The following is a 17,702-nucleotide window of genomic DNA, read 5'->3' on the forward strand; positions in this document are numbered from 1 at the left end:
CGTTCACCCGTTATACTGTTGAAGAACCGACCGCATAACATTCCGTCTTTTTCTAATCCCGCTGTGAATCGATTTTCCAGCTAACGTATATCTTATGTCTTCGCAAAGCGTAACTTTTAAATCCTTTAGGGGGATCAATCACTTCAAGACGACACATTTTTTTTTAGAGCGATTGAAGAGAAAGACAGAGAGCTTGTAAATGTCGCGAATAACGTCTTGGACGAGTATAGTAGCGTATACGTACGTCAAGTCGGGAGGCGAATAGAAGTTAAACAATGGAGAAAAAAAAGACAGACCAAGATATGCGAGTTAATTCAGTTATGATATATTTTTATATATTTTACAGAAGGCGTATAAAAGATGTAAGAGGACTTGCGGTAAAAATTGATGCAAGTCTTAATAACTTCAAGGATTAAACTGACGAATATACAAAACCTACTAAATGTACTCAAAGTAAATGAAGTGTTGTACAAAATTTGAATAGAGTCAAAGATTGCGGTCAGCTACATATTATATACACGAAAATGAATTACGAATGATTATTACGTAACGATGTTCATTGCGCCATATTATCGCTATATTTTCGCTTTGTTAAAAAATTATAATAAATTATAATAAATTGAGTTAATCGCAGCGCGCGACAAAGTTATGTACGTGAGCACTGTGAGCGATTTAATGATTGTAACCTTACTTGTATACATTTCCGAGAAAAATATTTCTATATTATGTTTAACAACAATATTAAATATTAACATTTCATAACTGCCAAACGTTTCCAGTTGAGTGCAATTGCACGAGTTACGAATCATTTATAGTATAGACTATTATAGACTCTTTTTGTCAGTTAACTAGTTTCTGCTGCATTGAAATCTTGCATAGAAAAAAATGTATTAGCATATCGCGCAAGAATCATCGATATCTAAGTAAACAATTAATTAAATATATACAGTAGGGAAGACCGGGGCTAACTCGGCACAATTTTTTCAAAGGCAATTTTCAACAATTAATTAAAATTTTCAAGCAAATTTAATGGTACACATTTAAAGAGCGTTTCTTCAGGTACAAAATTGCTTAAGGAAATTTTGCTGTACGTCGCTTAGTTTTGCCCGAAAGCTCGATGAAAGAGTAGACCATTTTCGAGAGATCAGAAAAATTACTTTTCACTATCAAAAACGCTTATGTCGCGTTAAAAATTACACTATAACTCAGAATGTTACCAAATTCCGTTGATAATACTGGCACATAAAGACGCATTTACAGTAGGAAAGGCAAGTTTCTACGATAGATTTAAATTGGCAAAAAGCCTAGTGTCAAGTTTGCCCCGTTGTCGGCTTAGCCCCGGTCTCCCCTATATATGCGTACATCTGGATTAATCCGAAAGCTTAGTCTCCATCTTTTGAAACATAAAATAATTTTATGCCACAACAGTGAAGTGCGGAATATTAAATAAAATGCGCCATTTGACAATAACTTCTAAGGTAACAAGTTTAATCTACGGTGACCTAAATTTAAACGTGAAAAGAAATTAAATTATTTCAATGAGTTCTCGAATCGCCCCCAATCAGAAATAGATATAAGTCATGTAGAAACGAATTTCCTAATTCGTCTGAGTTATTCGATACAATGTTCTAGTTTAAATGTGACACTACTTTGTAAAATGTTAAGTTTTATTGTTTTCTCTACTCTACGATCAATATAGCAATCTTTATAAATTTCTTTCTTTCTAAATAAAAATGTTCTACACAATCAGAAAACTATTTTACAACATGAGTAAAGAACGAAGTCAAAAAGCGAAATAATCAATTTTGACGCGATTAAAGGGGATCATCAATGGCGATTGTATTAAACTCTAGTCCATACTGACTAAGAATCGCGGATTATGCGTGAAAATTGTAGAGTTTCTTGACAACTCTTATGTACAGATGGATTCAAGTGTTTCTGGCTTCATCCATCTGGTCCCATGCTACTTGTTCAGCATGTCCGTTCATTACCAGTTCTTCAGTAAGGGAAATTAGCTTTAAAAAAATCAATTAATTTCAATTAATTTGCGCATCTGCAAAGAGATTCTCGAAGATTAAATAATAATAACTACTTACCTCATAATTTTGTATCATAAAATAAATATTTGCATAAATATTAGTTTAAATGCGACCTTCAATCTGAGTTTGGGCAGCAACTCCCTTTGAGGAACAATTTTGTACCACATTGTAAGCTTCTGTCGACCATTTACCTGCAAAGGAGTAACATCAAAGTATAATTACATACATATCCAAAGACAAATAATTTTGAGTAGAGATGTATATATCTAAAATCTACTTACACGTAGGAGTTGATAATAATCTCGTTGATTGGAATGTGGCTTGGATCAGTCAACTCGCGAAACTGTAATATAATAATAAATCGATTAGAATTTTCGGATACATCACTTCATACGATTCTTTCACACGATGACGGTTAATGTTAATTTCCGATTACCTTATTATTATGTTTCGCGTGTTCTATACTTGTCGTCATGACGAAACATCTGACCGAGACATTGCGCTTCTTGGCTACCTCAATGTATCTCTTTCTCGAAGCTGGATCGGGATTGGTATTGTCTATACCTATACTTTTTCTTTGATTCAAGTATTGTTGGACTGCGGCAATGCACTTCTGCCAGCTGCCTAAAGTGTCTCTGTTGACGTATCCGTATTCCTTCAGATAATTCTTTGCAAAATGCGATTTTCCGGAGTCTGGACTGCCGACCATAAGTGTACCACCTGTTAATGGATATCTATAAGCACGAGGAAAGAGCGGGCCTCTGTTCACATTTGACGTTCACGATGATATTCGTGTTATGCACGATGCTTCTGTCAAAATCGAGGAATCACATGCCGGAAAAGTTTTACTTAGGTATTTATCATTAAAAGAATACTTTGTATAATTCTCTTTTATGTTATTTTTTTATTTTTTCTCATTAGATCATGGTACAAGAGGAACGAGCACATTTTTCCAGCGAGTAGATGGGAACCTTTTGATCCAACGAAAAGTTACGACAAGTATACAGTGTCGGATAAAAATAGGAAGAAAGATAAAATCTGATAAACTTAGATTCAACGAATTGTCCAAATTCGTTTAAAGGATTCAGATTCAAAGGATTGTAAATATTATAACCAGATAAATAACTTTGTTTCATCGTACAATTGATTCATTATACAACAGATTGTAATATCCCGAGAAAAAATGATTAGATATAATCACATATGATTATATAAAATCGACATTAGATATAATTAGATATAAAAAATGGCCCGATATAATTGTATATAATTACATATAACCACATACAATTATATATAACCATATATGGTTATATAATTATATGTGGTTATATATAATTATATACAATTATATACAACTAGCTGATTACCCGGGCTTCGCCCCGGAGAACATATGTAATAAAACACACAAATAGTCTCTCTCTCTCTCTCTCTCTCTCTCTCTCTCTCTCTCTCTCTCTCTCTCTCTCTCTCTCTCTCTCTCTCTCTCTCTCTCTCTCTCTCTCTCTCTCTCTCTCTCTCTCTCTCTCTCTCTCTCTCCCTCCCTCCCTCCCTCCCTCCCTCCCTCCCTCCCCCCCTCTCCTCTCTCTCTCTCCTCCTCCTCTCTCTCTCTCTCTCTCTCTCTCTCTCTCTCTCTCTCTCTCTCTCTCTCCTCTCTCTCTCTCTCTCTCCTCTCTCTCCCTCTCTCTTTCCCTCTCTCTCTCCCTCTCTCTCCCTCTCTCTCTCCCTCTCCCTCTCCCTCTTCCCTCTCTCTCTCCCTCTCTCTCCCTCTCTCCCTCTCTCTCTCTCTCTCTCTCTCTCTCTCTCCCTATCCTCTCTCTCTCTCTCTCTCTTCTCCTCTCTCTCTCTCTCAAAACCGTGCCATGAGAGTCATACTGCAATGCTCGCGATATACAAAGGTAGAATTGATGCTGCAAACTCTAAGTTTATGAATGTAAGACAGAGGCTAATGTACAATGTATGTATTTTTTATTTTTAAGATAGTAAGAAGCATAATGCCAAAACATTTAAGTAATAGAATAGAAATAGTAGGAGATGTGAGTGGACGGCAAACGAGGCAGGCTGAGAATATTAGAATTCAATATCGCAGGACGAGAAGCGCACAGAAAAGTCTATTTTATGAAGGTTTGAATATGTATAACGCCCTACCGATAGAAATTAAACAATGCGAAAGAATTGAACCATTCAAACGTAGGTTAAGAGAATATATTGTACCTCATGTAGAGGAATTAATTTAAGGATATTTTATGTAAAAAATAGCCGAGAAGGCTAATAAAGCTCAATCAATCAATCAATCTCTCTCTCTCTCTCCCTCCCTATCCCTCTCTCTCTCTCTCCCTCTCTCTCTCCCTCTCTCTCCCTCTCTCTCCCTCTCTCTCTCCCTCTCTCCCTCTCCCTCTCCCTCTCCCTCTCTCTCTCTCCCTCTCTCTCTTCCTCTCTCTCTCCCTCTCTCTCTCTCCCTCTCTCTCTCTCCCTCTCTCTCTCTCTCCCTCTCTCTCTCTCCCTCTCTCTCTCCCTCTCTCTCTCTCCCTCTCTCTCTCTCCCTCTCTCTCTCTCCCTCTCTCTCTCCCTCTACCCCTACTTCATGTATAATTCTTTGAAATTCAATCAATTATTTCCCAAAAAATTGGAAAAATTATAAAAACCGGTTTCCAAAAAGATCAATAACAAAAATAGTACACTTTATAGCACTTCCCGGGAAATTCTACCCCTACTTCATATACAATTCTTTAAGATTCGGTCAATTAATTCCCGAAAAATTGAAAAAATTTTGGTACCGGCTTCCAAAAAGATCGGTAACGAAAAATTATACACTTTATAGCACTCCCCGGAAAATTCTACCCCTGTTTAATCTATAATTCTTTGAGATTCGGTCAATTATTTCCCGAAAAATTAGAAGAATTGGAAAAACCGGTTTCCAGAAAATCGGTAACAAAAAACTATACACATAGTGGCACTCCCCGGAAAATTCTACCCCTATTTCATATACTTTTGGTAGAAATTTGATCTATAATTCTTTGAGATTCGGTCAATTATTTCTCAAAAAATTAGAAAAATTAAAAAAACCGGTTTCCAGGAAATCGGTAACGAAAAACTATACACTCTATAACACTCCCCGGAAAATTCTACCCCTATTTCATATACTTTTGGTAGAAATTTGATCTATAATTCTTTGAGATTCGGTCAATTATTTCTCAAAAAATTAGAAAAATTAAAAAAACCGGTTTCCAGGAAATCGGTAACGAAAAACTATACACTCTATAACACTCCCCGGGAAATTCTACCCCTATTTCATATACTTTTGGTAAAAATTCGGTCGAATAGTTCAAGAGTGTATAAAGGACATACATACATACATACATACATACATACATACATACATTCATTTATATATATATAGATTATATCGGGCCATTTTTTATATCTAATTATATCTAATGTCGATTTTATATAATCATATGTGATTATATCTAATCATTTTTTCTCGGGCTGTTACCTCTTTAATTCTTTGTGATTAAAATGATTTTTTGTAATATTATAATTTTGTTAAGGAGAATTAAGAAGCTACTACCGCTTGGGTTGGAATAAGAAGACCCTTAAATGGGAACACAAAAATATGTACCACTTGGATTTTATTTTTTAAAAGTAGTTGCACAACAATTATTTTTTAAAGCAATATATATATTCTCTTTGCAATTAACGCAATTTAAAGATTTCACATATTTTTTTGAAATACGTATCACTAGGGTTGAGTCAGGTAACGCAATTTTGTGATATATTAATTTTGTTAAGGAGAAATAAAGCTACTACCACTTAGGTTGGATTTTTGGATTTACAACATTGCGCGTGTACTTGGCGCCTTTTTTTACTTTTTTTACTATAAACGCCCTCGTCCTAAATCTGGACAATTGTACATAACTCTTAATTTTCTTCTGTTTTTCCGTGACATTCATTATTTACGTTAAAACAATTAAACGTAAATATATGTATACACGACGGTCCCTTCTTCTTCGGCCTCTAAATTAAGTGGCACCCGATCCTTCACAGGATTCGATATGGCTAACGTCAAAATTGAATAATGATAATACAAAAGAATGATGCAACACTAATTTACTAGTGTCATACAAACACGACGGTTTCGTCTAAAAAGAAAATTTCGATCATATTTGATGATCATATAAAAGATCCGAGATGATCATCGATCATATTTGTACACACTAATTGTGTTTAAACAGACATTTGGACACAATTATATGTTTTTATTATCTTATTATATTCTGAGATTTAGCCAAGTTTTTTGCATTAAATATTTTTTTATTTTAATTAAATATTATATATTATATATTTAAATATCTTCTATTATTTTGGTGGGTTTAAAAATGTATAATTTTTTAAAACGTTTATTATCATATCCTTTTTTCAATTCCTCTTTTTATTTGATGCAATTTTCTGATCTTAACATTTTTTTGAAATATATTTTTAACATTTTTAAATTATGAAATGTTCTTAACTTCTTATGGAAATCAACACTATTTATGTTGCGCAATACACAACTATTTTATATAGATATATACACAAGGCGTTCTCGCGTGTACTTGTCGCAAGACATTACCGTGTCTCTTGATAACTGACGTGCATACATTGACCGAAGAATATCGTGTAAGAACATAATTACATTTTGTATTTACACGCTATATCTAACTTTCCTCTACTTATACCATGTTCAATCAAAACTAGTAATAACAAGTAAAAACAGTATATACAAGTGGCAAGTCATCGTCAAATCCTTTATTAACTTACATAATAAAATAGAAAAATCTGTGTACTTATCTCTTATTAATTCTGTCACATGCAACAACATAAACATAACTTTACTATTTTGCATTAGAACTAGCTATTACAGACGGTTTTTTCGTATATAAGCATATTCGCAATCATAATATCTTCCACAGAACATTGACGAATCCTTCGTGTACTTTACAGTGATATAGTTACGATTGTGATACATATAGTGAACAAAGATTATTTTCAATAGACGTACGCTTTGTTTAATAATAATAAAGGTAATATCAATTATAGATTAAATTTACAGCATTTATATTTCTTATTAAATTATTAAATTGTTTAACGTATATTATATTATTACAGCTAGAAAACATTATCATCTAAAATCTCAGACTATGTGCTTGTGCATATTATTTCAATAAAGCAGTTAAACTTTTACAGTTTTTTTACGAGTTTTATTGAAACGATATTGAAAAGATATTAATCGTAAGGTTTTTTTTAGATTTAACGTTAGGTATATAGAGAGTGTAATTAAAATAAGGAAACAAACTTTGGGGGCGAGCTCTTCAAACCAAAACATGTAAAAAAAGTTTATATTAACATATATCCGCAAACCTACTGTTACTGGACTACAGCTCAAACAAATGTTTATTAATGGAAAATGAAAAAGTAATATTTATTATTATTTAATATTATTTATTTTCAATTTTGCTTCCTCATAGAGGAAACTTTGTTTTCATAAACTTCGTATATGGACCTTTAAGGGGTTAGGCCACCCCTGAGACCAAAAAATCATGCCCTACTTAATGTTTATTTTTTAGAAAAACAAAACAACGGAGAGAAAAAATGCATTGATTGCAGAGTAAAAAAATTATAAACAATCAATTTTAATAAAAAGTGTAAGCAATCTTGTCCTGTTTGCGCAGCCTCTCTCGCGGGTTGGGTACAAACGGTAGTAGGGACAGCGGCTATAATTTTCGCCCCCCTGCAGCAAACAAAATTTTTTTATTAATAACAACTTAATAGTTTCCGGTCTACGTAGGGATTTGCTAAAATTTTGATTTGTTAATAAATGGCAAAAAAAAAAAAGTCATTTTTTTACTTATGTTTTCAGTTACTTTTATTGTTATATTTAAACTGATTATTATTATTTCGCAAAACGCCTACGTAGGCCGGAAAAGGATCAATTGACAAACATTTCAGTATAAATAGCATTGAAATCGGTTGTGAATTGGAGAAGATAACTTGCATACCGTTTTAAAAAAAGCTGTTCCGAGAAAAACGCGTTTAAAGTTTTTGAACGCATTTTTCCATGTTTAAAATAAAATTTTCGATTCATACCATTAATCTGCGATGCCGGGACCATAAAGTCGACCTTCGAAGTTCTCTTGGGCACAAAAGAGTACAGCTGCACGGGACCAATCACGGCCCAACGGAATTGACTTCGGCCGCTCGGACATGCATTGCAGCGGTTGCTAAAAACGGCTTAAAAAGTGCTTTCCCGTTTGAACTTCATCATAATTTTGTACTTTCCATAATTCTGAGACAATAGGGAATCATTTAAGCGAAAAAAAATTTTTCGATTTTTTAAAAATCCAGAGGTGGCCTAACCCCTTAATCGTATATAAAGCTAGGTCTAATCAACCAAATTTTAAAGAATTATATATGAAATAGGGGTAGAAAAGACCAAAGAAAAAATTGTTTTTTTAGTTCTTGCTGCCAATGTGTTCAGAATGTTCTAAAACGTCGGAAAATCGTAATTTTAAAAAGTGTCCGTATGTGTGTATGTATGTATGCATGTGTGTGTGCCAAATTTACCAAAATTTCTATAACTCAAGAACTGATTAACCAAATCTTAAAGAATTATATATGAAATAGGGCTAGAAAATACTGAAGAATATAATAGAATTAATAAAAATTGCTAATAATAAAGGGGTTACCGATTTCTATCTAAAAAAATCTACATGATTACTCTAATTTCCGCAAATTTTGAGATATCGAGCTTAATTTTTTTTTATGGATAGATCATATCATCATTAAAGGTAGGTTGGTGTTAAATTTGGCAATAATCGGTGAAGGGGTTACCGATTTTTGCATAAAAAGTGTACAAGTTATACATGCAATCTTATATATAAAGTATCAAGTTATACATGCAATCTTATATATAAAGTATCATTAAAGGAAGGTTGTTTTGAATTTGGTGAAAGGGTTACCGATTTTTGTCTAAAAAATGTATAGGGTAGACCGAGGCGAATCGGATTACTAATTAGCACGATAAAACAGCTCGTTTGAAACAAAACACTAACGAAACTGTCTTAAAACTTATATTGTTCCGATTCGCCTCGGTCTACCTTAAGTTATTTGATGGATAGAATATTATTAAAGGAAGATTGTTATTGAATTTGGCGAGGATCGGTGAAGGGATTATCGATTTCTGCTTAAAAAGTGTATAAGATGTACATGTAATTTTATAGAGTATCATTAAAATAAGGTTGTTTTAAATTTTGCGAGGATCGGTGAAGAAGTTACCGATTTTTGCTTAAAAAGTTACATGAAGGTTATACATGCAATTTTATATAGAGTATCATTAGAAGAAGGTTGGTATTGAATTTGGCGATAATCGGTAAAAGTGTTCTTTCACGGAGAAAATTGCTACGGTTGTTACAACAACATTCTCTATAATTGAAAAAGAAATGTATGTGAATTCAAGTTAAATTGATATTACATTGAATGTAGCTGTTAAGATATGCTCATTTATACAGTTTTAATAACCGTAGTTCTTACGATACGTGACATTCGGTTACAATACCCTCGTATATGGTTGCCTCAACCAAAGAATTATTGCTATCTCTCTTATGTGGTCTGCAGCACAAATATTATGGTTGAGAGATCCATAAGATATAGCTGCACGGTACAGCACTGAATCACTGCATGATTGAGAGTTTAGTTCCATTGCGCGCGCAAAAGAATTTCTGCATAGAATAAAGTGGATTTGATAAGGATGTTTTAACTTTATAAATATACTTTTTTCATAAATATATTTACGAACACATTTCGTAATGAGCCGACACTGGTTTCTGACATTCACCCGACATTAAGAAATATTACATCATATATCCAATTCAAAATTTTATTACTCTTTTTAAACTGAATTTGTTTCTTAAGATGATTTTTGAAAAATTATATATTTGCGCTGGTTATGACATATGTAGACTATATATAACACTCACATTAAATTAAGAAGTAGTCTACCACGTAAGGCAGTTGGCTCACGATCCAGAGGTCCCGAGTTCGAATTCCACCAAGGTAAGTGTTTTTTTCAAATACGAGAAAATATTTATAATCATAGACTGCATCTTAAGAAACAAATTTAGTTAAAAAATAGTAATAAAATTTCGAAATAAATAATTTTTTTTGTCGGGTGAATATTTGTTCATTATGGTTGTAACATCCATATATTATGGTTGCAACATCCATATAGTAGCTACCCTCACTAAGGTTAGGGCAACCATATAGGTCACTTCCAGAGTACTATGGTTTCCATAACCCTTTTGTATGGATGGGCGAAAATTAACATTATTATTCTGTTGTAGCAACCGTAACTTTTTCTCCGTGTTCTTTATAAAATTTTGAATTTTTTGATAAATGTTCGTGGTTGCTCTAACTTTTGAATTGCTCGCTGTATGTACTTTTCCATCCAAATTAGAAAAAAATTGATAAAGTGTCCTTGTCACATTGTACACTGTGCACATGTAAGAAATCGTGCAAATGAAGTGAATTGGTACTCATATATACACATGGGTGCATTTTTATCTTACCATTATACAAATTTGGAAATATCGGATTAAAATTCAATTCAAATAAGGAGCATCGAGCCGTAACAAGGTGTAAGTGTTAATATATTGAATAAAGTTGCAATTACAGACGTTTCGGTTCACATCGAACCATCCTCAGTGTCTAATTAACGCAATTAGTTACATAATAAAAATTAGCGCTCGCATATATTAAATTTAAACAAATAATAAACCGCAGAAGACGACTTTCGTAGGATTGTAGTACGCATGGCTGTAATTAAATTAAAAATTCGTTACGGCGTGTTGTAAACAATGGTTATAATGTAATACGTACAATTTAATGTTCTGTGGTGAGAAACCTTGTGGGGTCGGCATCGTCGATAGCTTGGATGGTGTGTATCTTTTGTGCAAAAATGACAAACAACTCGGTGGCTCACGAACGAAACCGTATATATAGCAGTGGCAGGGGATGGAAGGGGAAAGGGAAGATGGTAGTGGGAGCCAAAACCTAAGGAGGGAACAGGTTCAGAACCGAGAGATATCCCTCAGGAAGAGACTCTGTGTCATTTTGTTTATTTAACGGAGATGACTGTCGTTTTATATGTATCATTTCTGACGTGAGTCTCTTCCTGAGTGACGGCTCAATGTCCAAAATTTCAACCCTCTCCCAGTCAAACTCGTGGTCAGTCTGCAGCCGGTGAGCCGAAATGACTGAAGGGGAACAAGAGTTTCTGTTAATATCCATTTTATGTTCCTTAACTCTGGTTTTTAACTGCCTTTTGGTCTGCCCCACATAAGATACTTCACAATCTTTGCATGATATTTTATAAACGACATTACTGTGAGAAAGCTTGTCCAGATTGTCCTTACCCGTCTTAATGAATCTTTTTAAGGGATGTGCGACCGTAAAGGCAATCTAAACATTTTTGACTACCTTTTTGAATTTTTCAGACGTAGATTTGACGTAGGGGACGGTGAAATATCTGACATTATTTGACTCACACGATAGATCAACTCTTCTCTTTTTCAAAATAAACTGTGTTACTCTACTTTTTATAGACGAAAAAATAAACGGTAAAGGATAGCCATTATCTAAGAGTAACCGAATGATTAAGTTGAAATTTTTCTCGTGAAATTGTGGATGTGAAATCGTCAGAATCTTATCCACTAGCCCGAAAATGACGCCCTTTTTATGGGATATTGGATGGTGTGAATGGAAATTCAGGTATCTTCCTGAAAAAGTAGGCTTATGGTACCAGTCAAAGGTGAATCTTCCGTCTCTCACCATCTCTCTCGGATTAAATTTTTGAAAATATAGTATCATTAAAAAAAGGTTGTTATTTATAACTTTGGTTAAATATTAATCTTTCGCGCGGGCGAAAAACCTAGAGAGATAGATAGATAGAGAGAAAGAGAGAGAGAGAGAGAGAGAGAGAGAAAATTTTTTTCATTGTTCATCCAATCTACGTTCGCTCAATTATATATGTATATATATATATATATATATATGTATATATATATATACTTCGATAATTCTTCAACAAAGCATTTTCAGCAAAAATGTTTCAGACAAAAGTTGTACGGTTTCGAGGGGCACATAAGATGGTGTTATTAGTTTGACCTCGGATAGGCGTTTGAAAATCACGTGAAGGTCACCTTCAATTTCTTAAATGGAAACCCCTATTTTTCAATGCATATTCTTGTAGCTAATCTCGAGTGCTTTTCAAAACACTATAATAAAGTATTTTTTCATTAAGAACTTTTGGAATTATAGGCTTGAAAGTTCTAGTATTTTGACATAAAATACAAAATATCTTGTAAAACATTAAGTTTTCGGTAATGTTACTTTAATACTTTTATGCACAGAATAATGAGACAAATCAATTAGTATAAAAAAAAGACATAGTTCCTTTAAGAAAAAATATGTAATTTGCAACATGCATCTGCATACTTTTTCTTAAAAGCAACTATGTCTTTTTCTCTTCAAACGTTAAGTGAGGGAGAAAAAGGCTAGATGATAGACCTTTAAATGAAATTATGAAAATAATAGAAAATAACACTCTATTTAATCGTGTGGATGTATTATTTATTACTAGTTTACAATGGGTTGAACCAATCTTTACCCAGGACGTTCAAATTGTTCGAGGAAGGCAAGCCGGCAACCATTGGCACTGTATTTATTATGACAGTGTAAAACTTTATATATATGATAGTTTGTATTTTGAAACACACTCTTATGACAATTTAACAATCTTTGAACGCAATTATATTAAGAAAAGATACCCTAAACTAACACGGAATAATATAATATTTGAAAGAGTAACAAAATAGCCGGACCTAGCATCTTGTGGTATATTTGCAGCAGCATTTGCAGTATCAATAGCATTGGGAGAAAATCCGTCAAATAAAAAATATTCCATAGATATGCCAAAAATGCATAGACATTGTCTGAGAATCATAGAAGAAAAAATATTATTACCCTTCCCGGAAGAATAAAAACAACGACAATTACATAATGACAATATTTATATTGCATATTCACACTGCATATTCACACTGTAAATACCATTGAAATTAACAATGAAAAAAATTAGCCACAATAATGTCTGCAGGACAGAAAATAAAATCTAAAAACACAGGCAATTATATAAAAATTAAATAATACCGGAATTAAATTAGACCCAAACAAAAAAAAAGTTGCCAATCCGTAATTCCAAATATATAATTAAAGCAAAGAGACAAAAAATAATAAAAAAAGACGGAGAAATAAATATCTAGATCTACATAAAAATAATGAAAAACAAGCATTGAAATAACATTGAAATCATGGTAAATAAAAGAATAGAAAACAAAAAAAATAATTTGTTGCACGAAGAAATGAGTAAAGTTAAAATGCATTCTGCGCAGAGCGCAGTGATTACTGTAAAAATGCATTCTGCGCAGGGCACAGTGATTACTGCAAAAATGCATTCTGCGCAGGGCGCAGTAGTATTGTGAAAATGCATTCTGCGCGGAGCGCAGTAAAATTGTGAAAATGCAATCTGCGCTAGGGGCAGTGATTATAATGAAAATGCATTCTGCGCGGAACGCAGTAAAATTGTGAAAATGCAATCTGCGCTAGGTGCAGTAATTATTATGAAAATGCATTTTGCGCGGAGCGTAGTAATTATTATGAAAATGCATTCTGCGTTAAACGCAGTATATAATAAAATGTATCTATTATACTCAGCTTAAGTAACAAACAGAAATCAACAAAAAATATGCTCAGTTCAACAACCTGCATTATACGCTTAGCGAAGTAAATTTTATCATAATAAAAAATACGCTAATTAAATAGATATCGAAAGTTAACACGGAAATTTATTATTTTACAAAACGGAAAGTAGTAGTGTGTCCTACAATATGCACATATAAGGAATCGTGCAAATTAAGTGAATATATACTAAATTACTGGGGATTTGATATTATGGGATTGATAATTATGAGGTTGGGGGCCGGGGGAGGTTTTTAGCCAGTGAATAAGTCCGGCATAACCCTAGGGACCGGCCCTGGGGTATGCGTAAGCATTTTCCTCCTTCAACGGAAAACAAAAAAAAACAGTACCTTAAAATTTGCGAAAGTTAGAACTTCGACCACCATATTAAATGCACAATTTTTTTTCTTTTTTTTAAATATTACATATTTACATATTTACATATTTACATATTTACATATTTAAAAAAAGTCCTCTAACAAAAAACAAAAAGAAATGGCCCAATATCTCAAAATTTGCGGAAATTAGAAAACAAACAGGCATTTATACTGTGGAAAAATTAAAACTTTCTTAAAATAAAAAACAATGTATAAATTTTTATTAAAATGAGAGTAAATAAAAGGATTGTACTACCTTACTTGAGTGAAAGATACAACGCGATACAAAATTAGAAAAAATAATTTAAAAGTGTGCAAATTAAAAAGTTGCACATTACTTCCGTGGAAGAATTAACTAACCGATTGAACAAAATGGAAATAAGAAAATATCCGCAATTAATAGGGATCATTTTAGTAAAAACATTAATTATTTAATTGATTTTTGTAATAGTATAACAGATATTAGTATAACAGATATTAGTATAACAGATATTAGTATAACAGATATTAGTATAACAGATATTAGTCGCAAAAAGCTTATCACAATAAAAAAAAGTGTGCAAGTAGAAACTTGCACAATGCTTCCTCATAGTTTTTAAGTGTGCAAGTAAAAACTTGTACATTGTTTTAGTTTTTAAATGGGCAAGTAGAAACTTGTACATTACTTCCTTACAATTTTTAAGTATGCAAATTATAAATTTGCACATTGCTTAATCAACATTTTATTTCGCTTATAAAGCTTTCTCTTATGAGGAAGCCTGTTTTTTTATGCATAATTATTAGTAGATATTTATTAATTTAGCTTTCTCATAGAGGAAGCTTTATGAGCGAAATAAAATTTTAAAAGATTACATAGCATTTGTACAAGAAAATAGTCACAGATTAAATAAATAGATAAGTTAGACAAGGACTGATAAGCAATCGCTCTGATTATAAATAGTGAATTGCATTTATAAACATTTTGAGCTGTATCTCAGTAACAGTGGGTTTGCGGATATGTGTTAATGTGAACTTTTTTTCATGTTTTGGTGTGGGGAGCTCGCCCCCGAAGTTGTCCCCTTATTTTAGTTACACCCTGTATATCTTGCGCAAGCAAAGTGAGCGTTTTGAATAGTACAAATATTAAAAACAAATAGTAGAGAATTAAAAGTAGTTAAATACTATTGTAAATATAGCCGTAATATTTTACGAAAAAATTGATTATTGTTATGTTTCAGACAAAAATATCAGCAATGCTGTTTATAGAATTAATCGGGGTTTTGACCATTGCTCTGAGTGTTGTATATATTTATTACAAGTATGTTCTATTCAATTTTTGGCGCAAGAAGGGTATCTTTTATGTTGAGCCCGTTGTGCCAGCTGGTAACTTGACAGATTTCGTGACTGGAAAATTGTCAGTAGGCAAGTATTTTTATGTGATAGTAAATGCATTTACTTATATATACAACTTTTCTCACTTTCTCTCTCTCTCTCTCTCTCTCTCTCTCTCTCTCTCTCTCTCTCTCTCTCTCTCTCTCTCTCTCTCTCTCTCTCTCTCTTCTCTCTCTCTCTCTCTCTCTCTCTCTCGCTCAGATTTCTTTCAGATGTCTCTCAGATCTTTCTCAGATCCTAGTAATAATTGCAAAATCAGAATTAGAAACAAAATTACATTTCAAACAGAAATGTAATTAAATAAAAATGGAATTTATTTGCTTTGCTTATTTAATTGTTGGATTAGAATCTAGTTATTTTCTTCGATACTCACAATTATTTTATTTATTTCATGATATAAAATCATACAGTACAAAAAAGTTGCAAGAACATTGCAGAAATACTTTATTGCAAGATTGCAACATTATAAATGCGTTGCAAAAATTATATTAATTCCACAATATTATTGTGCAGTAACGGTAAAATGTCTGCCTCTAGAAAGATTACAGTGTAATATCGTATAATAACAATATTGCGGGGCAATATATTTATAATAATGCAATATATATATTTTGTCTTTCGATTTTATAAATTTGCTTCAATTACTTTGATTTAGTGATAACTATTGTTATAATTACTGATTTAAAACGTCGTGTAAACTATGATGGCTAGTTTATGTTTATAATATTATATACAGGATGAATTTTATTTCGTGTGCCAATTATATCCGCTAATTATCTCAGAAAGTATTGGAAAAATGTTTCAGATAAAAGTTGGAGCGTTCAGAGGGGGCCAATAAAAGATCTTATTAGATTTTGAGTCCGGGGCCCGTATTGGGCCCTACTCCAATAGAATCGTTTATTGGCCTCTCCTCCAACTTTTATCTGAAACATTTTTCCAATAAACCAATACTTTCTGAGATAATTGGCATACGAAATAAAACTCACCCTGTACATATAATATCAATTATTATAACACCGGCGTAAACTAGCGTTTATATGACATTTTATATACATATAAGTCAGTAGTTAAAACTACAACGTTAAATAATAAGAGCATGAAAAGTTAAAAAAATAAGAACAATAGAATGCAGTGCAAGCGTGCTAAATAAAAAAAATCTATGCAAACATATGTTTGGAATTATTTCATTTTTGGATAATAATGTCTTATACAATTGCTATTGTAAATAGATAAGATAAATTTGTTTGAATATGTGTATTCATGTTTTGATTAAGTATATTACACATACAATAACAAGATTACGATTTCTTTGGCCCGTTGATTTGACGGTTTCTGGTAGTATTTTTTTACGTTAAAAAAAATTATATAAATCTTATAGGGCTAACTGGTCTAGTTTTTTAGATATACAGTGTTAAAGTTAAAAATAAATAATATAAATTTTTAAATACTACTTCGATTGTATGTGTATAGACAGTATATATGTAGGCGGGGGTGGGTGGGCGTGGACCTCGATTCGTATGGAAAGTTGAAAACCCGAACCGTATATGATAGACATTGTTACGCCCTATAAACAAGCCAAGGTGGAGTGGAATGGACCTCGCCCCAATGTCTTGCGTTGTTTACATTTTTTGAATGTGAACTTTTGTGTGATAATGTATTGGGTAAATATTTACCCTTGTGACCCTCCTCAATGATCTTCTTCACACATATTGTAAAGAGCACTCTTCTGAGTAGCACTTTCAGAAGCTTTTAGCCGTCGCTCGTTGTTTATTAAAAAGTTATAAACAAATATAACTGAAAAATATAACAGTTTGTGTCAATACTAAGGGAAGTAATTTGGTAATATGTATGTAAGACAGTACACATGTAGGCGGGGAGGGGCTACCGCTCCTTCCCTGCAGGCAGGAATGAGTGGGGGTGGATCTCATTACACCTGGAAAGTTGAAAATCCAAACCGTACAATGATAGACCTCGTTTCGCCCTATATAAGCAGAGGTAGGGTGAGGTGGAATGGATCTCGCTTTGCGTGAAAAGTACAATGCTGTCTAGAGAACCATCCACGCGAAGCGAGGTTCACCCTGCC

General features: G+C 32.9%; 2 protein-coding genes across 3 annotated transcripts in view; one reads left to right on the forward strand and one right to left on the reverse strand.

Moving 5' to 3' along the window:
• Nucleotides 1–303: 303 nt before the first annotated feature.
• On the reverse strand, nt 304–2,748 carry LOC139781451 (bifunctional polynucleotide phosphatase/kinase-like). The gene is made up of 4 exons (XM_071720307.1): nt 2,476–2,748; nt 2,321–2,382; nt 2,097–2,230; nt 304–2,015 (listed from the first exon to the last, which is right to left on the reverse strand). Exons 1-3 carry the CDS (start codon nt 2,746–2,748, stop codon nt 2,227–2,229), a joined length of 339 nt encoding a protein of 112 aa, XP_071576408.1. The 3' UTR covers nt 304–2,015; nt 2,097–2,226.
• A 4,249-nt stretch (nt 2,749–6,997) lies between these two features.
• Nucleotides 6,998–17,702, forward strand: part of LOC139781434 (probable cytochrome P450 6a14) — a 72,381-nt gene continuing 61,676 nt past the window's right edge. Inside the window, exons 1-2 of one of the 2 annotated variants that reach the window (XM_071720290.1) lie at nt 6,998–7,102; nt 15,466–15,649. In XM_071720290.1, the coding sequence (XP_071576391.1) occupies nt 15,481–15,649 (169 nt within the window). In that variant the 5' untranslated portion in view covers nt 6,998–7,102; nt 15,466–15,480. Of the gene's footprint in view, nt 7,103–15,166; nt 15,346–15,465; nt 15,650–17,702 lie in introns of those variants that run through there. The other variant, XM_071720289.1, reaches the window with a different exon arrangement.

The sequence above is a fragment of the Temnothorax nylanderi genome, unplaced genomic scaffold, assembly GCF_030848795.1.
Source record: "Temnothorax nylanderi isolate EJ_2023f unplaced genomic scaffold, tnyl_v1.0 TNYL_tig0338_pilon, whole genome shotgun sequence".
Lineage (NCBI taxonomy): Eukaryota > Metazoa > Arthropoda > Insecta > Hymenoptera > Formicidae > Temnothorax > Temnothorax nylanderi.